This window comes from Delphinus delphis, chromosome 16 (genome assembly GCF_949987515.2).
Source record: "Delphinus delphis chromosome 16, mDelDel1.2, whole genome shotgun sequence".
Lineage (NCBI taxonomy): Eukaryota > Metazoa > Chordata > Mammalia > Artiodactyla > Delphinidae > Delphinus > Delphinus delphis.
This window is the reverse complement of record NC_082698.1, coordinates 30,964,441-30,989,564: the sequence shown is the minus strand read 5'-3', so window position 1 is coordinate 30,989,564 and position 25,124 is coordinate 30,964,441. Positions and strand designations below refer to the sequence as shown.

Here is a 25,124-nt window from a genome sequence, read left to right as displayed (position 1 = left end):
GCCTGGGACACTAGACATTAGCTGAGATTACCACCACCACCCTCTACTTATGTTTCTTTTACCTTTATTAACCTGCTAAGATTGACTATTATTCAACAAGTTTAATCTGGCATGGATTTAATGGCTTTTTATGTATAATCAGGTACACATGAGCAGAGAATTTGGGGTCCAGAGACAAATTTCATCCATTTTCAATCTTATCTTGGGCTAGTCCTGGGGACAAAAGCAGTATTCTGGCAAGACTCCAGATCCCAAGTGGGCAAAATCCCCATTGTTCTGGTGCCTCTGTAGGGCAAGACAGAGGCTGAAGTCACTATGACTACATCTGGATTAAGCCTTCAATTGTGGAATCTCTGAGAAAACAGAACCAGAGCTAAGATCACCAGAGAAAAGGCTCAATGTCCAAGAGATCAAAGGAATGGGGGACAGAATGAGCTAAGGCCTCGGGAAGAGCATATAAGAGTATCTGAAGACTCTGATTTTCAAACTAGGCTATTTTAGTAGGAGAACCAGCTTCTCAGACACATGTGGTCTGGGAGCTTTTCAGCTGACAGATCCATCCTCAGATGCTGGGAACCAGAATCAGGTAAATAGTAGAGACTGGGTTTAAAGCAGGACAGATAAATTGGCATAGGATGAAGCCCTAGGCATTGAAATTTTTAAACTCCCCAGTGACTCTAATGTGTACCCACGGTTGAGAACCATGGAGTTTGTGAGAATATATAACCATTTCCTTCATAATGTCAGCAAGTCAAATAACTTAAAATATAAGTTTAAGTAGTTAAAACACTTAATGGACAACTAGGTCAAACATTCACATCAATTCTTAAATTTCACGTTCTAAACAAGTTCTGATACGCTTAAAAAGAGGCAAAAAATGTTAGACCATACACCTGATTAAAACTTGAGGGCAGTGGAATGCCCTTCACTCAGCATTCCTTCATTATAAATTAGAATGCAAATTAAGACCATGACATTGTAGGAGGCTGATAAGCACCAACAGCCAGTCTTTTATATGCCAAAGATCAATTTTACAAACCAACTCTGGCTCAGCAGAGAGTTTGATATTGTATTTGAATAATTAGTAATTATTAAATTATCTAAAGGCAAGTTACAGTGAATATTAACATTTAAAACCCCATTTACACAGTGGTAAAATTTATAATTTTAGTGAAACAAAGCATATAATTTTCACCACATCAAATTCAAAACTTTATGATGAAAATTATAACAGAACCAGAATTTTAATTTTTAAAACATTATGAAAGTAATTAATTCAGTAGATCATCTTTAAGAAGTAACTTGAATCTCTCTATATACTTCCTGATGGCCTGGAACTACTATGAAGCAAATTCTTTTCCAGTTAATTAATGAATGTAATTAATTACTTTACCCTTTCCTAACCTTTATCAGTTACTTTGCAAAAACAAAAAACAAAAGCTTTCAATTTTGAAGCAATCTGCAAAATATTCCTAAACAAAAAATATTAAAGACTTAGTAAAAATATACATGCAAGGTGCCTTTGAAAAACCTGGACTGTAAAACAACCAATCATCTGGAATTTCTGTGAAACCATTCAATAACTCCCATACGATGGAAAGAAAGCCAAAACGATTAAAATTCAGATGGAGATATGGGTTCCAGTTACAGTTCTGCCGTTAACTATCTGTATGACCTTAACCAAGTTAACTGCCTCTCTGAAAAGCAGTAACCACCTTCCAACTCGCATACATACATGTACATGTGTGTGCAAGTTTGCAAAGTGTATATAGACTAAAGTCTACTCCAGGCCTAAAGTTGTTTCTAGTAAAAAGACAACAAGAAGAATCTGAAGACTGTGAGTTAACTGTGTAAAGTGCCAGTATTTCTGTGCTTGAGCTTTAATATATTTAAATAATCTAAAACATTTCAAACTCTGTGATAACAGGTAAGATATGAGATAGGATTTTAGTATCTATAGCACATATATTATCAATATTAATACAGATGCTTTCATAAGGTTCTAAAAATAGTACACTATTACCAAAAAAAAACAAAATGTTGTGGAGAGTCTTCACTTCCTACCACTGCACTCACCTACCACATTAAAACACCCATGTTGCTTGTGTGTCATCATTCTTCTAAAATATACTCACCAGTTTATCCCTAGCTGTTCTTTCACTTTATTGGTTGACAGAATCAAGAAAAAATGTTCTTTACCTAACTTTCCAGGACTGGGTAGGGACTGGCTGCAAATAGCAGAACTCCTAGTTAAGAGGTTCTCTGGAGAGACAGCAGGCCTCACATTAGAGAATGCTTACACTCTTTTAGTTTAAAGGTAAGATGCAAGCAACTCACCATTGTTCCAAAAGGAATGGCTCTCGAAGCATGGTAATAAATGGCTATAAAATTGATGAAGAAGGCAGTGCCACACACCATAGCTGGGATGAGGAATGCACCAATGAACATCTGCTTTATCCATCTCCTTCCTGAAAGAAAAGGGAAACTATAATAATCAGAGAGCTAGGTAGACAGACAGACATATATTAATGTTTAAAAGGTGGTTATTTAGTACCAAATTATCTGAAATTTTAATGTAAAGAACTTAAATTTGACAACCTAATAGCTGTTTCAAAACAACAGCTAATAAAGACCAGTCCAACTATTCAAGTATGTCTAGTGGAAACACGCTTTTGATGTGGGTGTACCGGAAAAGAGTAATGAACTATGGTAAAATATTCTGGTGTTTTGTCCTGATTCTGCCACTGAACCGCTGTGAACGTTGGTAAACCACTCAATCTTTCTGGGCTACAAGTTGGCCTAGAAAGGTGTTATCAAACACCTAGGTGTTACTTGGAGTTCTGGAGCTTCTAAGAGGTGCCCATGAAGTCACCGGTAAAGGAAGGGCCCAGGTCCTCCAGCCCTGCTTCAACAGAACAAGTTCATTTTCAACAGTTTCACACATTATAGTTTCATATATGCCCTCATTTGAAAAGAGGGTTACATTGCTTTAAACAAACAAACAAACAAAGTTTAAAAACCCCTGGGTTAACGTTCCCTAAATTTACTCTTAGCTCTATGATTATAAACATATATTTAAATTCATTTCTATGTTTCAAAAGGAAAAATCAATAGAATGTGTTTCATGAGCTTCCTCTCAGCAATTAGAACTAAATATTTATAAGTTTTACTATTTCTTTGAACCTCTTTGTATTGCCAAAATTCTATTTACTGAGAATCTATTATTTAAATAACCCAAGGAAAGAATTTTTAAACTATGTAATCAAAAATTTTTTAATCAAGTTCATAATGACCAGAAGCGCAACAGGAGCTAGCTTTCTAACCCAGCAGAGCACATGAGCAAGCACACCTCCGGGACACATCTTCATACTGCTCAGGAACGTAATGTAAAGATTTAACATGGGATCACTATTAAAGTTCAGCCCCACAACCATAAGCAACAGGACCCAAACAGAAAGTGCTACAGGAAAAACAAGCAATATCCTAACTTTTATTTTCTTCTATATAAAGTTCTTTTCAAACATCTGTCTCATAGAATTACTACCCCAGATCTTGACATTCTTGCAGAAAAACTCCTTGATTCTGAACTTTTGCCTCTATTTAATTTCTTTCTCAGGTACGTTTCAAGAACCCCTCCTTGCTAAACTAATAATACTCAGCATTTGAACAAAGCAAAAAGGGTAAGAACTAATTAAAATGATTATTTCTCTTATTAAATTCCAACTCTTTCCTAGCATTCTCTTTTCCTGCACTTTCCATTATCTTCTCAGATTCAGACACGGGTTAATAAATTCTATATTCAGCTATATTCAACTCTCTCTTTCTCCCTTTCCCTCCAACAGTCAAAAAGAATCCCACGGGGCTTCCCTGGTGGCGCAGTGGTTGAGAGTTCGCCTGCCAATGCAGGGGACACGGGTTTGTGCCCCGGTCCAGGAAGATCCCACATGCTGCGGAGGGGCTGGGCCCGTGAGCCATGGCCACTGAGCCTGCGCGTCCGGAGCCTGTGCTCCACAATGGGAGAGGCCACAACAGTGAGAGGCCCGCGTACGGCAAAAAAAAAAAAAAAAAGAATCCCACGTACGTTCCACTGGGTACAATCAGTGGCCCAGGCATCTGCATTGTGCTTCCTACTGCTCCTCAACACCCTTGGAGACTCTGGTCTTTAAATTGGGTCTAGAGCACTATCCAGTGCACTGAGGACAGTATGAAGTCTTTGAGCTCCACTGTAGTTCAGATCCTGAGATAACCTGAAGAATCCTTGATTCTCTGGGCTGACCTCTATATTCACCTGGTTTTAGGGATCGCTCAGACAAAATATCAGGACATGATCAGACCTCCTCAGGGCACTGTCAATCAGAAAATAACCTTTAGATTATTCCTGGTAAGATTTGATACTCCTAGGCTTAGGTCTGAACTCTGTCAACTTTCAAGAATAAGTATAGTAAAGTTTGGTTGGGTGTTCTTAACTTGCAATTGGACTAAAAGCAAATTTATGATGAATAAATTTCCTGTTTTGAGTAATCTGTTTCTGCTGTGGAGACTTTTTTGGAGGTCATAAACTGTACAATTCTTAGCCTAACTAGTTTTCAGGTTAAATTCAAAGTAGGAGTTACCTTAGGCATCCTTATTTCCTCAGGATGGTAGACCTGTGTGCTAAGACTCATTTCCCATATCTAGACGTAGAACAGAGAAACTGAACAGCTAACTAAAATAGTCAGGAATCTGCAATGATACTCCCTCAGGCAATCCAGAGAACTCTCTCTGCTGAAGGTATACACCACATTAAGTCTGGTAGGACCAATTTTTTAAAAAGCCATGGTAAACCAGGATATCCTGAGGGAATTTTAAATGCTCTGAGCTCCTATAGACGATATGTCTAGTCTACTAAAAGAAGGCAGGATTCCCTAATGACGACACTGCTTAGGATGGGCTGGGAAAATCACACTAAGAAATCTCTATCCTTAGGAATATAATTTTAATGTCTTTCAACAACCCGTCATTCATAAACTAAAATATGCTAATCTACTACTTTTAGCACGTTTCTGACTCCAAACAATTACAGGGGAAAAAAAGGAACTTAAAAACCCTGAATGCCATCACAGCAAGAAACACCAAGGCGCAGTGTCCTCGTATCATCCATGTATACCCCGTCATTTCCAGGTCACAATAATAAAGAAGCAAGGGGGTATTCAAGATGAAGCTCTCTTAGCAAAAGATTGTGACAGAAAATCTTTGTGCATGTCCTTTGATAAGTATTTAAGAGTCAACAGAAGTAAACAGATTTCCTTCCTATGCTCTTTCACTGTCCAGACATTTATCCATAAACCATGAAACATGCCTTTACATTCGGCTATGAAGCTATATATTCTATGTGGAAACATCCCATGGAGCACTACTAGGGAACTAGGCACCTGAAAGCAAAATAGTATCAATAACTTAAATACACTCTCTCCTACATGTTCCTCAGGGCTAATTCACAGTGGACAATGGAGAAATCTATTCATTATTCATAATTTTAGGAAATAAAATGCAAGGATTCCATAAAAGCAAATTAGAACATATAATAGGTATGGTGGAGATTATGTGAAATGGTATAACAAAGGACTTTACAATGGCTGTACTGCACATTTTAAATTCCATATACCTCACAGTGTAATATTAGCATCTATAATTAAAAATACAAAGCAGTAACTCATAAATTACCTCCTTGTCTAGCATACAGACTTCCTCCAAAATAACCATTCACTGGAGATGTAGCAGCATAGACAAATATGGCTGTACTGAGCATTGACCCCCTCCTAAAAAGGCAAAACAACACATATGATAAACTAAAACCAACGATTTAAAGAAAATATCATATAGCCTATCACATTAACATTAGTTTAATTTCAAAAATAAATTTAGCAGGAACACAAAAGTATCCTTCTGGACTGCAAAGGACCTCAAAAGGTCGCCTAGTGAAAGAATTTCTAGTTAAAATTGCACTTAAATAATAACAGACTGATCCTCATTCTTTTTCAATTTGAAGTTAAATTTCATAATATTCTAAACAAATATTTCACATTTCTTTGGCAAACATATTAGAAGCTGGCACTAAAACTGTTTTGCAACCCTGTGAACCAATCAAATCATATGGAAAAGGATATTCATCTGTTAAGAAAAATAATTAGAATATTCCTCTATATAATTTAACTGCTAGAGATTCTTGCCTGCTGATAGAAATAAAATGGAAGTACTATAACCTATATTATTGCTATTACTTTAAATGGTATAATAGTGAGACTTTTCCTATTTAGTTTCCTTTACATTAACTCAGATCAACAATTTCTAACCTCCTCTTCCAATAATATCTAAGCAATTCAGACCAACTCTCCTATTAAATAAAACTGGACAAAATATTTTAAATGCCATAATATAGAAATGTACTTAACTCACTAAAAATAAAGATCATTTCTGAAACTCACCACAACTAGGAAGGTAAAAGACTATAGATAGAAAATATAACCTTGTCAGTTTGAGATAAATACTATTTAAAATAGAATTTACAAGAGTATCACACTAATGTGTACACTGGAAGGATACACAACTTTCAAAAATTAACCACCTTCTGGATAATAATTATTATTCCATCCCATTGTCCACCTACAAAGGAATCATACAGTCTTGAAACATGTACCACTCTTCCGTTCAAACAATTATGTTCCACTTCTTAAAGAAGATACATAAGTTAGAACACTGCAATGTTTAATAACACCAATATATAGCTAAATACAAGTGTCGCATAATATAAAAGTCTGTCATTCCCATGTTTAGAAGACTGTGGGTCTCTTAAAATCAATCAGTTTAAAAACTAGATTTGCCCACAGCCAACATCATTCTCAATGATGAAAAACTGAAACCATATCCTCTAAGACCAGGAACAAGATAAGGCTGTCCACTCTCACCACTGTTATTCAACATAGTTTTGGAAGTTTTGGCCACAGCAATCAGAGAAGAAAAAGAAATAAAAGGAATCCAAATTGGAAAAGAAGAAGTTAGGCTGTCACCGTTTGCAGATGACATGATACTATACATAGAGAATCCTAAAGATGCTACCAGAAAACTACTAGAGCTAATCAATGAATCTGATAAAGAAGCAGGATACAAAATTAACACACAGAAATCTCCTGCACTCCTATACAATAAGGATGAAAACTCTGAAAGAGAAATTAAGGAAACACTCTCATTTGCCATTGCAACAAAAAGAATAAAATACCTAGGAATAAACCTACCTAAGGAGACAAAAGAGCTGTATGCAGAAAACTATTAGACACTGATGAAAGAAATTAAAGATGATACAAATAGATGGAGAGATATACCATGTTCTTGGATTGGAAGAATGAACATTGTGAAAATGACTATATTACCCAAAGCAATCTACAGATTCAATGCAATCCCTATCAAACTACCAATGGCATTTTTCAGAAAACTAGAACAAAAAATTTCACAATTTGTATGGAAACACAAAACACCCCGAATAGCCAAAGCAATCTTGAGAAAGAAAAACAGAGCTGGAGGAATCAGGCTCCCAGACTCAGACTATACTACAAAGCTACAGTCCTCAAGACAGTATGGTACTGGCCCAAAACAGAAATATAGATCAATGGAACAGGATAGAAAGCCCAGAGATAAACCCACACCCATAAGGTCACCTTATTTTTGATAAAGGAGACAAGAATATACAATGGAGAAAAGACAGCCTCTTCAATAAGTGGTGCTGGGAAAACTGGGCAGCTACATGTAAAAGAATGAAATTAGAACACTCCCTAACACCATACACAAAAAAAAAACTCAAAATGGATTAAAGACCTAAACGTAAGGCCAGACAGTATAAAACTCTTAGAGGAAAACATCGGCAGAACACTCTATGACATAAATCACAGCAAGATCCGTTTTGACCCACTTCCTAGAGGAATGGAAATAAAAACAAAAATAAACAAATGGGACCTAATGAAACTTAAAAGCTTTTGTACAGCAAAGGAAATCATAAACAAGACGAAAAGACAACCCTCAGAATGGGAGAAAATATTTGCAAATGAAGCAACTGACAAAGGATTAATCTCCAAAATTTACAAGCAGCTCATGCAGCTCAGTATCAAAAAAACAAACAACCCAATCCAAAAATGGGCAGAAGACCTAAGTAGACATTTCTCCAGAGAAAATATACAGACTGCCAACAAACACATGAAAGAATGCTCAACATCACTAACCATTAGAAAAATGTAAATCAAAACTACAATGAGGTATCACCTTACACCAGTCACAATGGCCATCATCAAAAAATCTACAAACAATAAATGCTGTAGAGGGTGTGGAGAAAAGGGAACCCTCCTGTACTGTTGGTGGGAATGTAAATTGATACAGCCACTATGGAGAACAGTATGGAGGTTCCTTAAAAGACTAAAAACAGAACTACCATATGACCCAGCAACCCCACTACTGGGCATATACCCTGAGAAAACCATAATTCAGAAAGAGTCATGTACCACAATGTTCATTGCAGCTCTATTTACAGTACCCAGGACATGGAAGCAACTTAAGTGTCCACCGACAGATGAATGGATAAAGAAGATGTGGCACATATATACAATGGAATATTACTCAGCCATAAAAAGAAACAAAATTGAACTAATCGTAGTGAGGTGGATGGACCCAGAGACTGTCATACAGAGTGAAGTAAATCAGAAGAAGAAAAATAAATACCATATGCTAACACATATATATGGACTCTTAAAAAAAAATGGTTCTGAAGAAACTGGGGGCAGGACAGGAATAAAGATGCAGACGTAGAGAGTGGACTTGAGGACACACGGAGGGGGAAGGGTAAGCTGGGATGAAGTGAGAGAGTGGCACGGACTTATATATACTACCAAATGCAAAATAGATAGTTAGTGGGAAGCAGCCACATAGCACAGGGAGATAAGCTCAGAGCTTTGTGACCACCTAGAAGGGTGGGATAGGGAGGGTGGAAGGGAGACGCAAGAGGGAGGAGATATGGGGATATATGTATATGTATAGCTAAATCACTATGTTATAAAGCAGAAACTAACACACCATTGTAAAGCAATTATACTCCAATAAAGATGTTAAAAATTAAATAAACAAATAATTAATTAAAACCAGATTTGTTTTTTCAAGTATCCAATTAAACACTGCAGGTACTAACTTATTTCTTCCAGACTATCATTAACAAATTGATCCATTCTGTTTATAACTGGGTGTGTGACCACTGACAGAGAGTTCAAAAACGCTGCTCATGTGACTGAGAGTCCACAATGACTACCAGCGGGTTAAGTTTGTAGTCCCCAGAGACATTTCCACTAAACGGAAATGTGAGTATATAAGTTACAGTTTTAAAAATCAGACATACCCTTGCACCTCTTTGTTCATAAATATTCTGTGGGTATTTTACACCCAAAATAGACCATTTTCATCTACACTGAAAAAATCTGCTGAAGTAGGGAACTGTCCTCCTTGTTCATCTCTCCAAGACTGGGGGTGGGGGGAAGAGGGTGATATCTAAGTAGCTGCTTCACCTACACTTGCCATCTCACCACTGCAACGCAAGTTTCAGCACAGCAGCTGCATTTTACCAGACTTACCCATACCTTCTCAAACACCATATGCCTTCTCAAGGGTTAATATCACACTAACCTGCATCCCTACATTGATGTTGATCCTCTACCTATCTAAATATTTTTTTCTTCCCTGATTGCTATGACCATTATTGAGCAAAGTAATTTTCACATGTTACATTATCTGTTTTTTATCCTCTAGAATCCTTTAGATTCCTACTCTGGAGTGAGTCTTACAAATTTTATGTGCAAGTTTTTCATTTTCTCACCGTTTTGTATTTTTACTATCTCTATCTTCATTTCTACAGCCCAGAAAATTAAGAGACACATTCTGGAGTAAGAGTGCCTAGGTTCAAATCCCAGCTTACTAACACCCTTTACTAATAGCTGTGTGATCTTACTCAAATTACTTAACCTCCCTGAGCTTTACTCTTCTCATCTGTGGGATGCAGATAAAAATAGTCCCTTTACGGGGCTGACGTGAGGATTAAATGAGCTAATGAGCATAAAGCTCCTAACACGGAACCTCAATAATGTTAGTCATTTTGATATCATAATAATACTGATATCATATCATAATAATACTGATATCATAATAATACTCACAGCTGTAGTACTTACCATGTAAATGATTAATTATGTTCACTTCAAATAAGCACTACGTAGAACAACTATCAATAATAATGACAGGCTAAAATAACAATGCATGACTTGCCTACTAATACCATCTATTAGATGCGGTTTCTTATTTCTAAAAGCTGAAGGTCTATAAGCAGAACAGCTTCGGAATTAAAAAATGAATTGCCAACGCTGTAACCCTAACGTTTCAGAAGGAACAAAGCAAAAACTTGGATTCTAGGAGAGGTTACCCACTACTAACTTATAAGACTGTGACTTCTCCAAAGAAGACATACAGATGGCCAAGAAGCACATGAAAAGCTGCTCAACATCACTAATCATTAGAGAAATGCAAATCAAAACTACAATGAGGTATCACCTCACACCAGTTAGAATGGGCATCATCAGAAAATCTACAAACAACAAATGCTGGAGGGCGTGTAGAGAAAAGGGAACCCTCTTGCACTGTTGGTGGGAATGTAAATTGATACAGCCACTATGGAGAACAGTATGGAGGTTCCTTAAAAAACTAAAAACAGAAGTACCATATGACCCAGCATGCCACTACTGGGCATATACCCAGAGAAAACCGTAATTCAAAAAGAATTACTACCCCAATGTTCATTGCAGCACTATTTACAATAGCCAGGTCATGGAAGCAACCTAAATGCCCACTGACAGACGAATGGATAAAGAAGATGTGGTACATATATACAATGGAATATTACTCAGCCACAAAAAGGAACAAAATGGGGTCATTCGTAGAGACATGGATGGGTCTAGAGACTGTCATACAGAGTGAAGTAAGTCAGAGAGAGAACAACAAATATCGTATATTAACACATATATGTGAAACCTAGAAAAATGGCACAGATGAACCAGTTTGCAGGGCAGAAATAGAGACACAGATGTAGAGAACAAACTTCTGGACACCAAGGGGGGAAAGTGGCGGGGGGTGGTGATGGTGGTGGGCTGAATTGGGAGACTGGGATTAACATATACACACTAATATGTATAAAATGGGTAACTAATAAGAACGTGCTGTATAAAAAATAAATAAAATTCAAGAAAAAAAAGACTGTGAGTATACAGTCAGTGTCAATTCCGTAGTGATGCAGTTAATCCAGTATTTAATGTAAAGCATGACTTCTTGAAAGATTTGAAATGCTTTTCTTGAATTTGGGATTTCATTTGAAATATATTATATCCTAAAATAAGAACTACCTACCAGAACACTGAAGTTTAGGTTTTGGCCAATTATTTTAAGGTTCATGCGGTAAACAAATTACAAAGGTTATATTAAAGAAATATGACAGAAACTACAGAGAAATAACTTTGTTGATTAATACACATTCACTGCAGTTCAACAAGCCCTGATTGAGTACCCTGCATATACGAAGTTCTTGAGGTACTCTCAGAATGCAAAGATAAGACCCAGTTCTTGCTCTCAAGGAGCTTACTGTCCAGTGGAAAAAACAGCAAGTTAATATAGTTAAATATGTAATATACAGCTAAAGAGCCATGCTTTCAGCAAAACAATTTACTGCTTGTCCACCAAATGCCAAGCATATTTAAGCAAGAAGGCATCATGAACTGAAACAGAGGTACGAGATGTAACTGGGGACAAGTGTCATTCTGACTGAGGACTTAATGGGGTGGCATCTATACCCCAGGCTCAGAGCATGTTTGCTTTGCTGAGATCATGGTTCTCTGAGCACAAGGTTATAGTGCTACTAAATAGGGACTTGAGATCTTGGTGAATGTACAACTTTTTCTTATGATCCAAAGGCCTCACATCAAGAATTTCTTGCAGGACATCTCTGGTGGTGCAGTGGTTAAGAATCCACCTGCCAATGCAGGGGGCACGGGTTCGAGCCCTGGTCTGGGAAGATCTCACACGCCGCGGAGCAATTAAGCCCATGCACCACAACTACTGAGCCTGTACTCTAGAGCCCACGAGCCACAACTACTGAGCCCGTCTGCCACAACTACTGAAGCCCACGTGCCTAGAGTCCATGCTCTGCAACAAGAGAAGCCACTGCAGTGAGAAGCCCACGCACCGCGATGAAGGGTAGCCCCCACTCGCTGCAACTAGAGAAAGCCGCGTGCAGCAACAAAGACCCAACGCATCCAAAAATAAATGAATTTATCAAAAAAAAGAATTTCTTGCAACTGGTTCTGTTTTCAAAGAAAAAATGTACCAGAAAACCATGTAAAGATAGGATAAGAAGTCATTCAATTATTTTTCTAACCTCATGTGCCTTTTCCACCACTCTTTTTACTGTTATTTACAATGCTTTCTTCTGTCTGTAGAGTCTACAAATTTTGGAGGCAGATGTGAAGTACTAACGCAGTAAATGTGTAATCCTTGTGCGTTTCTTATAAAGATCTAATTGGATCTTCAGATTTCAAAAAAGTGCCTATTCACTTTGTCAAACAACTCTGATTTGTAACTAATTCTGCTCATACCTCTAATGGAATATAACCTTTATAACCAACCAAAATGTTCAGTAAGGTTAATAATTTTAGGATATAACAGAAAAATATACTTACAGCTAAAGAATACTGCTCATTATTTATTTGCAATAATGATATTTAGGCTATTTAAATTCTAAGATAATTGAAATCAGCAAGTATTTAATTATGATTGACTTAAAGGTTCCAATTATTAAAACTGTTCAAGAACAACAAAAAAGTAATAAAGTTAAGCACATGAACTTACTCTGTATACAAATCTTCTATCATTGCAACAATAATAACAATGAGAGACACAGCAAATATCTGACATCCAGAACCAATGAGAGAGGAAAATATCAGCGGGTGACTTGATGGTCTAAATACATCTCCATGCACCTGCTTCCATCCATACTCATCTCCTAGGTCTCTATCCTATATACATATATATGTTGAGAGAAAAGAAAATAATTCAGAATGAAATTAAAATACATAAAATAGGTAAAAATTTACAATTACAGTCGTAAGTTCCCTCACTACAAACTTAAAGGTATTAAAAGGGTTTCAAAATATCAAGAAAAGACATTTGTTCAAATTTAAAATAATTTCTCAGCTTTCACTGCTGAGGGCACGGGTTCAATCCCTGGTCAAGGACTAAGATCCTGCAAGCCACACAGTGCAGCCAAAAAAATTAAAAACAAAAAAACACCACTTTTCCTCATTTACGACACTGTTCAACAATTTAGTAAAAATAATTTAGAAACAACCCTCCCCTTTGAACCTATTAAACTAAATGTAAATCAATCCTTCCACCTACTCCCTTAATTTTATGCAATACTTAACAGCATTAGAAAGATACCAATACAAGTCTACGACCTCCTAGCTGCAATTCTGAAATCAAAAGCTCTGAAAAGTGAAAAGTCTGCCTCACAAGTTTGACATATCCTTATTTGGTGGCAAATCTTGGAGCGAACTAACAAGAGGTTATTTATACTGTTTATTTATCCCACTTAGGGTGAACATTCATATGTTTTGCTGAAAACACATTAATATATTTGATTATAGGACATGTAATCAGGGCATGTAAAAACATTAAAATATTTAATTAGAGACCCCTCAGGGAGTTTTCTACCTTCCTAAAACCTGAAAATTCTGAATTCTAAAGCTCATCTGACCTCAGGATTATGGACTTGCTTCCAACATTCAATAACACTAAGTTAAATTATTTTATAAATACAATGTAAAATGTTTGCTTACCATGTCATCCATTTCTTCTTCTTTACTGTACCGGGCATAATCTTTTCTTAAAGTTCTCATTAAAATCATTGAAACTAAGCCCACCAAGAAGATAACCATCATGAAGGAGTTGAATATTGAAAACCAGTGAATCTAAAATAACAGAAAATAAAATATTACTTACTTGAAATACCAGTTGCAAAATTCATAGGTTTCATGAGGACAATGGGATGTTAATGCAAAAAAACCCCACAAAAGTCTTCTAAAAACTTTTACATGAAAATCCAAAACTAAGATATACTGGAAAAGAGTAATCAAAGGGATTGGCTTTCTTTCCAGTAAGCTTTAGATGCATTAAAAGTATGATACTGTTTACACGGATTATCACAACCAAATTTATTGTACAAATAAAATACAATTTGGCCGCACAGAATATGCTATTCAGCATTAGAGAGAAAGAACGTGGGTTTTGCAGTCAAACAGGTCTGAATTTTAACACAGGCCCTGACCCCAGTTTTCCTACATCAAAAATGAAGGAAATAATACTGTATCGTAAGTGATTTGTACGGTTTAATACATATATAAACTGTACGGCACCGTGTCTGGCACAGAGCAGTAAATAATAAATATTAGTTCCCTTCCCTCTAACTAAGCAACTACCTGAAAACGTCTTTAAAATTATAAGACTAGGGCTTCCCTGGTGGCGCAGTGGTTGAGAGTCCGCCTGCCGATACAGGGGACACGGGTTCGTGCCCTGGTCTGGGAAGATCCCACATGCCGCGGAGTGGCTGGGCCCGTGAGCCATGGCCGCTGAGCCTGCGCGTCCAGAGCCCGTGCTCCGCAACGAGAGAGGCCACAACCGTGAGAGGCCCGTGTACCGCAAAAAAAAAATTGTAAGACTAAACCATCATAGCTGCCCACCATGAACTTAGGCCACCTTCCTGAATGACCTGCTTCACTTGCTTCCAGTTCATCCTCTCCACCCTGCCGCCACCATCATGCACTCCTCTCCAAAGCAGCTATCCATGGTACAGAGAACTCTGAGGTACCCCATAGTTTCTCAATGCCCCCAAGGCTCTTGACTTTGATTTTACCCACACATTTGTCACAAAATTATGTCCAGATTCAGCACAGCTGACTTCAACTGTCTGTGGCACTGTCCAACAATTCCTTTATATTTTAATTCCCAAAATTTCCTTATGGATAGTTCCAAAATTTCTCTTCTCTCTCAATTTCATTTATTTTTCCCTTCCTCTCTATTTCCATGCCATCACCTCATACCTGATAGCTCTAATGGCCTCCTAGTTGACGACGTTTATGTTTGGTCTTTCTCCTTCCTTTCAATTTATCCGACAAAAGCTTATCCAGCAAATCTTTCTGAAACATCATGTTCATGTATCACTTCTCTATTCTAAAACTTACAGTGACATTCCCTATTTTCTCACATAACAAACCTAAACTATTTTCCCTAATATTCTGTACCCCTTGTAAGATGGCCACCTCAGCTTAACTAGCCAACCTTTCTTTCCACTGTATCTTATATTCCAATCAGGCCTACCGTTCCTCAATGACCCAAAAGTACAGCTTATTCACTTCCACCTCTGTATCCTTCTCAGAATTTCTTCTCACATGGGACCCACTTCTATCTACCTTTGTAAATTCTATCTACAATTTAAAACCCAACTCAAAACCCCTGTCCTCCATAAAACCTCTCATACACATATTTTAATTATTCACAGATATTCTCCTGCTCTAAACTTCTACAGATACATAGACTATTTAACATGAAGGAGGTACTGTTCTATACAATTAGGATTTTAATTAGATTTTTAACTTGGGCTAACATGCTGAGCATGTGCACTAGAGTGAAAAGCAGTACTGGCTGTTATCCACCCTGAGGCTTCAGGCAACTGATAAACTATGGCTTCCCCTGAAAAACAAGGGGCAGTCAACTGCCTCTGCCTCTTCATAAGGTCATTTCTTCCTTCATTCAACAATTTATTTATTAAATACCTATTGAAATTATAAAGGAAATAATGAATGCATTATATTTTGAAATATTTACCAAAAAGGGTTGTATAAATTTAAGTTTATCACAAAAGTATCACTTAAGATTTATAAATGCAGTCTATAATAATAGGCTTTTCCAAAGGTTTGATTTTGTTTCTAATCTGGGAAATTAATGACCCAGAAAAGGACAAGAGAGAAAAAAACTTACATATATATACATATATATATACACACATATATATAAAACTCATATCTCTTTTCAGTCAATTTATCAAATTTTTGAAGAGAAAAAGGTTTATACAGTTACTACTTAGTAATAAGAAAGATACACCCCAAAATGCAAAACTTTCTAGCAAAGCTCTCTATCTTCTAATCTAATATACAAACATTAAACTAATACCGATTATAATGTACTACTAATTAGTTAGTACTAATGTACTAACCTGACATTTTATAGTATTCCTTTATCCCCCAAATTATAAAATGTTGCATGATTCTGAAGTTATTAACCAAGGGAAATATTTCTTTAAAACAATAAAGAAATGAGATGTCACAGAGGGGTTACTAACCCTACGAACTGCTGACTCCAGCACCCCTAGTGTTGCTAATCCGAAAGCAGCACCCCAGGTTTGTCATAAATGTTAGAACACTGGAGATTAACTAACTATACCACCAGGGCTGCCTCTTCCTGAGCACCTGCTCTGGAAACACTGAACCAGGTGCTTTATATGCACTGTCAAATGGAATTTCACAACTCTGCAAGGAAGTATAACCCCTGCTTCACTACTGAAAAGAAGCTAAACAACTGAGTCATCTGACCACAGTTACAGTAAATGGCAGAGACAGAGTCTGTATCCAGCTGGGGCTCCTAAGTCTATGTTTGTAGCCACTGTATTAGAAACAATCCCAACTCTTACACAGTAGATCCCATCCACTCCTGCCTACTCAAGGAAAATGCTTCAGTAATTCTCCCCAATCTCCTGAATCATCAGTTTTGTACTCTCTACTGAACCCCATCAACATAACAAACCGATTTTTCTTACATTTCAAAAAAAAAAAAAAAAAACCCAAAAAACGAACCCCCACCCCCTTCCTGATTCCATCTTTCCTACCGGCTACTACACCATTTCTGCACTCCCTTTAGTAGCAAACTTGCTGCCTCCAATTCCTCTCCTCCTATTCTCTCTTAGACCAGCTCTGTTGAGATTTTGCCCCACCACTACACCAAACCTGCTCTTTGTCAAGTTCAGTGATGGCCCCAGATGAATCAACACGTACTTTCAGTACTCATCTTACCTGACCCATCAGCAGCAATTCAGAACTAATCTTTCTATCCTCTGTGACAGACTTCCCTCTCTTGGCTTCCAAGATACCATACAATCTTTTTTTTGCCCCATACCTTACCAATATCTCCTCAGGGCCCTTAGCTGGTTTCTCCTTTTCTCCCTGAACTTATACTACTGCTCCCAGGGCTCAGTCCTTAGTCCTCTTCTATCCGTACATACTCTTCCTTGGTATTGCACTCAGTCTCGCAGCTTTAAATACTATTTATATGCCAATGGCTACAAAATGTGTAGGCCTCTCTTTTGAACTCCAGATTGATATATCCAACTAGCTGGTCATTATCTCTGGATATCTTACAGACACTTCAAAACCACCATGTCCCAAACTGTACTCTGATCTTCCCCTCCAACTCTCCAAATACAGCTTTTCCACCCCACTGACAGCAGTTCCACTCTGATAGATGCTCAGGCCAAAAACTGTGGAGTCTTTCTCAAACTTTCTTTACCTTTCTATCCATCAGGAAATCATGCTGGCTCTACCTTCAAAATACGTTCACAATCTGGCGTCTTCTCGCCACCTCCACTGCTATGCCTTGGTCTGAGCCACATTTACTTCTTATCTGCATTAATGCGACAGCCTCTCCAGTGGTAACCCTGCTACTCCCCGTTTCCCACACCACCCATTTTCAACATCACAACCTGAAAGACCCTTTTTAAGAAGAGGTCAGATCTGCCGTTACCCTGCTGAAAACACTATCCTGCCCCCTTTGCACTCCAAGTCCTTAAGGCAGCCATGGATGATCTGGCTCCTGCTGCCTCTGACTTCCTCTCCTACTTCTCGTCCCCTTGCTCTGCTCCAGCCATATGGGCCTCCTTGCTATTCCTCAAGCACACCAAGCATGTTCCCACCTAACAGGCCTTTCCATGGTGGTCCTTCTGCCTGGAATACTCTTTCTCCAGATGGCCACATTCCTTATTTCCTTCAACTCCTTTAAGCTTCTGCTCAAAAGTCCATCTCAGAGGCTTACCCTGTCCTCCATACTCAAAATTACAACTTGCTCTATCCACAGCACTCTTACGCAACTGCTCTTTTTTATTTTTCCATGTACACATTTTTCCACATACTATACATTTTAGTTATTATGTTTACTGCATGTCTCCCCCACTAGTATGTAAGCTCCAAGAGAGCATGGATCTTTGACATTCATTCTCTAATGTATTCCACTTACTGAGTACAGTGCCTGACACACAGCAAGTGCTCGATTAATATTTGTTTTAAAAATATATATGGTAAAAAATATATATATATGGTATACAGTTCTACTAGTGAAAATGCCAAAAGGCAGCCTTTCCATCAAGTTGTCACTACCCCATGAGACTAGAAGCAAGTAGACCTAGGTGTTCTGGTAGGGAATGTCAGTTGGAAGCCCTCATATTCTCAAATGCTACTTAAAGTTGAAGTTATTTGTGCCTATACCTTTAAATGGACTACCATGTTCAGGACTGCCTGAGCGCTAAATCTGAGGAAAAGCCCTGGGAGGGTGGGGGAGGGAATCATAGCTCCAGGAGTAGCGCACTACATCTTTCAATAGGGGCTAAACCTCAAAGAGCTTCATTTTTTTCTCCTAGGACCCCGTGGAAGATTAGAAGTAGTAACAGGTTCTGGTGGAGTCTAAAGGTGGAAACTGGCTGCAATGATATAACTCTGAGACAAAAAAAACTTATAAGCCATCTCAAAAATTGGTGACTAATAAACTTCAGGATTTCAGTCCAAAAGATAGAAGAGGCAAGTCAGGAAGAAAGTCAGAAGAATGGATATATCCCCTTATACCTTGTAGTTTTTTCAGGTCCATCCTTGAAGGAGTTGAACGACCAAAATAAAATCTGTTTTTTGCTAAAAATAACCAAAGCTATCTGTACAAAACCAGCAGCAATGCCACTAGACCAAGGATCTGAGATCCAGTGTACACCTGCAGGTGGGGGGGTGGCAGGCATCTTTCCATTCTTGGTGTTTCTTTGTATGTGGAAGGATTTCCCCTGGCAGAAACTCCTGGTATCACTCCACTCTTGTATTCATTCCTCCCTAGAGGATGCATACATTCTGCTCTGTTTCTCCACACTGTAATTTTTACACACACAGGCGCCCAGGGAGGAAAACTTGAAACAGTCCAGCACTGTCTGAGTGTAGTAAGTTTCTCCAATTCTGAGTTTCAATATTAAGAAGCCCACTTGACCACAGTTACAGCCACATTCTCCAGTATTAGCCTCATTAGCAATAAAAGTGGTATCTTGGCTTCCCATATGCTGTATTCTTCCTTGTGTATCTCTTCATTGGTTTAAACCAGGCATGATGAAGGGAGCTTCTGACTGCTCCTCTAAAACTCTCTATCACTCTTATGACTCTGAGCTCACATCTGAAATCAGCCTTCGTTAAGTCTTTGAGATCCACAACCCTAGCACAGTGCCCTATACGTGGCAGATGCTCATTGTTTAACTGATTGAAGCACATACTAAACGTCTTAAAATACACAATTTACCTACCCTGTGTTGAAAAAAGGATGGATCAAGGTATTTGTCAAATCGATCTTCAAATTTTACATCTGACTTTTTCCATTTTACCTGAAAAAAATTTTCTTCATTTGAAAATCAAAGCCAGTAAACAATAATCTGATAAAAAAAAAAAACTCTGAGCAAAATTTGAAAAGATTTACACACTTAGAATAAGATACTAGAGAAATAGTAGAAAGTTACTACCAATTTGAGAAGTTGAAATACATGATTAAAAAACTAGCCAACTTTCCTCTCTGTGTATTAACAAAACTTATGACTTAGAGGGATCACTTCAGTTTTCAAGGACTATTAACTGTTGCTGACTTACATTCTCTGACCTCATAAATGTGATAACAACTCAATTAAACAGACCAAATAAAATAAGAATCTGTACATCTTTGACTTTAGATTGCGTTAGTTTTATTACAATGATGTTTCTTTATAAGTACGGTTATGCAAATATTATTTGCCCTAGGTACATATGCCCAAAGCTTGAAAAACTTTCAAAACTGTCTACCAGCAATGGATTCATTCCAGTTACCTGGAAAAAAACTACTGAAAAGAGAGGCTACCTACGTCGGATTTCTCTTCTTTCCACTACTTTTAATCCTAACAGAACAGAATTAACTTGACAGTTGCAAGGGGCTCTGACAAGCTCTTACTCTGCAGGAGTATCTTATTCCACCTGATAAAGCAAAATATGGTAAACTATACTCATCCAGAAATTTTCAACATGGCATCATCTCTTAATCTTCAACAGTAAAAAGGAAAGAGAAACAAGGAGTAATGTAACCTAAAAAGTAACCATGAAAACACATGGCTGGGTTAGCTAACTGCCCAGTTATAATGGTAAAGTTTGCTGAAGCAAATGGTAGGTCCTGCCAATGCATAACAGGTATCTAATACTACAGACCTTAAGTAAACCTCCCTGCTTTTAGGAGGCTTACTTACATACATTAATAATATTCTGTTGCATCCCATTTCAAGCTACAATTTCAATTACTAAAGTTGTAAAACATACTTAATTGTTGATATTAAGTGACAAATACTGCTTCCTGTATACAATTATTTTAATACTTACCGAATATGACATCTGGATTTTAGTATTGGGAACCAGTTTCACTTTTCCTTCACTAGTTAGATTAACATCAACAATTCGATTTCCATTAAAACCTATTTCAAGTTTTTTATAGGTCCAAAGATAGTAATCTTCCCCATTTTCATCTGCTTCACCAACAATACCTTCAAAAGAAGTAACACTTCACACAAGGTATGTAATATCACTTAGTATTTAAAATACATTAGAAGCTAAGAGCTCATTAAAAAACATTTTTATAAAAAAGCAATACTACCATTAAGCCTCATGGTTAGAACAATGAAAAGGTACCGGCTGGACTTCTCTTTGTTAACTACTTGGCAAACACAAAACTATTTTCACACCATGGTAAAAAAAAGTGATGCACAGCTCAGCATAACCTATCACTAATTTGATCCTCAAAGTTCATGCTCTGTCATTAGTATCACCTTCATTGTAATAATCATGACTGTGTAGTTTATATTCCTTAGTATCTCAAAATTTCAGGGAGCACTATATCACTATCTGGCAAGGTTCTCAGTTTCGAGGTCAAACTAAAATTAAAACCAAGGTCTCCAGAGGTCTAGTCCAGTACTTTCTCTAATAACCTATGATCAACCCATTCCTAATAAGCTGCATATGTGTATAGTGGGTACCAAAACTTAAAACGCCTCCCCTTTATACCTCAAGCATTGGACTTATCCCTGGGAAGTCAACAAAATGAAAGGAGAGTTGAAAATAAGTGGTAATGAGGCAAAAGTTAAAATGATCATTTTGATCACAATTCGGGATACTGAAGGAGAAGAAGGGAGTAGGTAGTACCTGAGGATCTCTCTCTCGTGCCCTCATACTGTCAGCTATTTATCCAATGTTCCCTACCCAAGCCTATATATTCATTAGCGCCTTAGGCTCTAAAAGTTACTCCTTGGGCCTTCCCTCTATGGTCAGTGCAACTCATGAAAAGCATTAGTGGGAAAAAAATGATCATTTCTTATTAAGAATTATTTGCTTATTAACCAAAGTTGTTCTAATTCGTACAAGTTCAAGGAATACAGTTTCATTTTGTTTGAGGTTGTAGAGGGATAATAAAATCCTTCTAATTTTAATTTCACCAAAGTTTATTTACCTATCTACTCTGAAAACTCTGAGGGTGGAGACATAATTATACCAAATAGGAAACTATTCTCTCTAAATGACATTTAGAAGACTCTGAAACCTTTATCCCAAGAAAAGCCAGATAAAGATTTTTTTCTGACAGGGTTTCCCATGGTTCAGACATTCTAGGACATCCAAAAGTATCTGTCCTAAACATGGCAGAAACCCAGAGCTAAAAAAGATTTATGTTAAGACAGGAAAGCACAGCTGCCATGTTGCTTATGGAGGCCCACAGAAATGACGGAAAAAACCTAAGGTTCTAGACATGAAACGTGTAAGCAATGCAAAAGACCTGCTCTCTCACCAAAAAAAGAGAAAACCCAGATTAATGTGGGTTCTCCTAAAACTACAGGCTCAGAAGTCTTCAGCGAATATTCAGCATATCTTCCTACTACCCTCAGAGCCAATCACAGAAATGTCTGTTATACTAATTACAGTCATTTACATGAAATGCTTACTATTTATACCTAATTAACATGTAACACAGTAATGACGATGCATACAATTATATCTTGATATTAACTTTCTTATAAATTCCATCTTAGTACCATATTAAACTCTGGGCTGATATGTTCAGTCTTTCAGTTTGCTGTTCATGAATACAGTAGTCTGCTAATAACTTTAAGAATTAGAATATTAATTATATATTATTTATATATAAGAACAAGTGTCCAAAGACCAAAAAACAAAAACAACAACAACAACAACAAGCCATTAAGAGAAAAATGTGATCAAACATGCTGGCTGCGATAGCTGGCTTTGCTTTGCATATTAAGTAATTTAATCAAGCCCAGCACAAACAATGTTTGGATTATGAATAAGTTGGTATTAACTACTGCATTGTTCCTCTCCATTAACACAGATGAACAAGGACATAAAACATAAAAAAGTTTTTAAAATTTTAAACATAATAGACTTTTGGAAAATAACATAGGAACTAGCAAAACAAGTCATTCAGGAGACTATTATATCTAAAAACCATACTACCACAGTCCCACGTGAGAGAAAGCCAGAATATAACTTTAAGATCCTATTCAGTCCCTTTGATTGTTATTTGATAAAATAAGTCAAAATAAGATGTGAGAAAAATGGAGGGAGGGGGAATATTTCGGATTGTTCAAAGCACCTTTTGACCTCTTGAATATGAAAAGTTACACTGTATAAAAGTTATATTTTCAGGGATTTTCATGTAAAGTTTGGCAATGTCAAAAACCCTTCAAGTAACAGGAAACCATAAAATTGATGTTAAAATCATTCTGTGGAAAACAGTGAAAACACATTTATTGATTCAGTGTACAATCACCTGAATAGTCATTACATAAATCTTGCTTATTATGCAAATATTCCCCAAACTTTAAAAATAACATACAATACTTACCCCATATTGGTAAGTCATCTATGTACATCTGGTACCAGTAGTGATTTTTGATAGCATACACAAATGCATCTCTCTTTTCTTTATCTAAGTCAATTTCACAGTAAGTGGCTGGCATCATATCATCTGCATAAAATAAAAGTTGCAAATCAGTACACTCATTTGCAAAATAGTTACAGGAAGAATAACACACAAAAAAGCCAACATTTCCTGAAGTTAAAATTTCTACTCATAATAGTTGAATCTCGGTGATATATATATATGGATTCAGTATACAATTCTTTCCTTTTTTGTGTATGTTTAAGATTGCTCACAATAAAAGAATTTTAATCATCTTTACTTTCAAAGATTATCTCACTAAGTGAAGAAAGCATCTCTTATATAAAGAAAATTATACAGAACATTTACAAAGTAACTTTAAAATGAATAAACTGATTTAAAAACAGAAATGAAAAAGCTTAAAACACATAGGAAAGTTTTCACTTCATACAAAAACTCAAGAATATGATCTTAATAGAGCTAACAATCTCTAGCTATGAGATCTCTGAGATAAATATTCATTTGAACATTCTTGGAAGTGCAAGTCACTGGAGGCCACAGATTCTATGAGGAATCCCAGTGACTCTTCATAATTCAGAAGATTAAAAGGCAAACCTCTATCTAGCAGGCATCGCTGTTTATAAATTACCCAAAAGTTCCCTGGAGATGAGTCATTTCCACTCTTGACTGCTTTTAAAAATACTCCTATCTGAAAATAATATTCAGATGGTCTCTAACTTATAAACCTTTCAAAAATGTGCTTAGGATCATTAGTTTCTAAATAAAACAAAGCAAAATCTGAAAAGCACTCTAGATGTCCATCAAAAGGACTGAACTGTTTTTGTATGTTACTTAAGCAACTAGGAAAAAAAAAAAAGAGAAATCAATCTTAACAACAACAACGAAAAGCACAGATGCTTAAGTTCTCCTGTACTATAATACTGGTTATTTAAAACATGAAATACAACTTCCTCCAAGAAACAATGTTAAATTTCCCAAATGTTCATTAAAACAACTTAAATATAAATTGCAGCCAAACTATAATTAAAAGCCATCTATAATGTTGTTTCTACGAGAAATAACAATCTGACGTATAACTCCAGACACAACCACCATGTTTCCCCAGTTCTCAACAGAGAGAAGAGCTTATTATTGCTCAGCCCAGAGTGGACACCCCAAAACTACAAAACCAAAGATGGCAGGAAACACTGAAGTCCCATCAAAGAGGGACAGGGAAATTCTCTATCCCAGTGGGAGAAGAAAACTGCTTTGTATCCAACAACAATGGCTTCCACACATATTTTCTTTCTACCCAGGCCATTTTTAGGCAGCAAGAAATTTAGGGTTTTCATAATGGCAAAAACTGAGGCTGAGCTGAGGAGAAGGCAGGGAGAGTTAAGAGAGAGATTACTACAAAGGATGCCTACAGCAGGAGCTAGGAGAACTGGCAACAGGAAATTATAGCTACAGAGGAGAGAGCAAGAACCAAAGGAAGGTCCAGGTTGAGCAGCAACGAATGGCCACAGTGGCGTCGGAGAACTCACAGCTACCTCTGCGAAGCCACCAAACTCCTTGCTGTCACAATCAGACATTCACTGATAACTGTCATTAATAATACAGCAGTTTCCTGTATGAAGTTCTGAGATATGCAATATGACATATACCCGTTCCTTACAGTCTGAACTTTAGTTCAACTCTCTCTTTCCCCACTCTCC

General features: G+C 37.1%; 1 protein-coding gene across 1 annotated transcript in view; it reads right to left on the bottom strand.

Annotated features, from left to right (window-relative positions):
* TM9SF3 (transmembrane 9 superfamily member 3) overlaps positions 1–25,124 on the bottom strand; it is a 74,335-nt gene that overhangs the window by 31,742 nt on the left and 17,469 nt on the right. The window contains exons 3-9 of the mRNA XM_060034387.1: positions 23,374–23,496; positions 20,847–21,007; positions 19,757–19,834; positions 13,944–14,075; positions 12,955–13,121; positions 5,704–5,798; positions 2,338–2,468 (exon numbers count right to left, since the gene is read on the bottom strand). Coding sequence (XP_059890370.1) covers positions 2,338–2,468; positions 5,704–5,798; positions 12,955–13,121; positions 13,944–14,075; positions 19,757–19,834; positions 20,847–21,007; positions 23,374–23,496 — 887 coding nt within the window. The remainder of the gene's footprint in view (positions 1–2,337; positions 2,469–5,703; positions 5,799–12,954; positions 13,122–13,943; positions 14,076–19,756; positions 19,835–20,846; positions 21,008–23,373; positions 23,497–25,124) is intronic.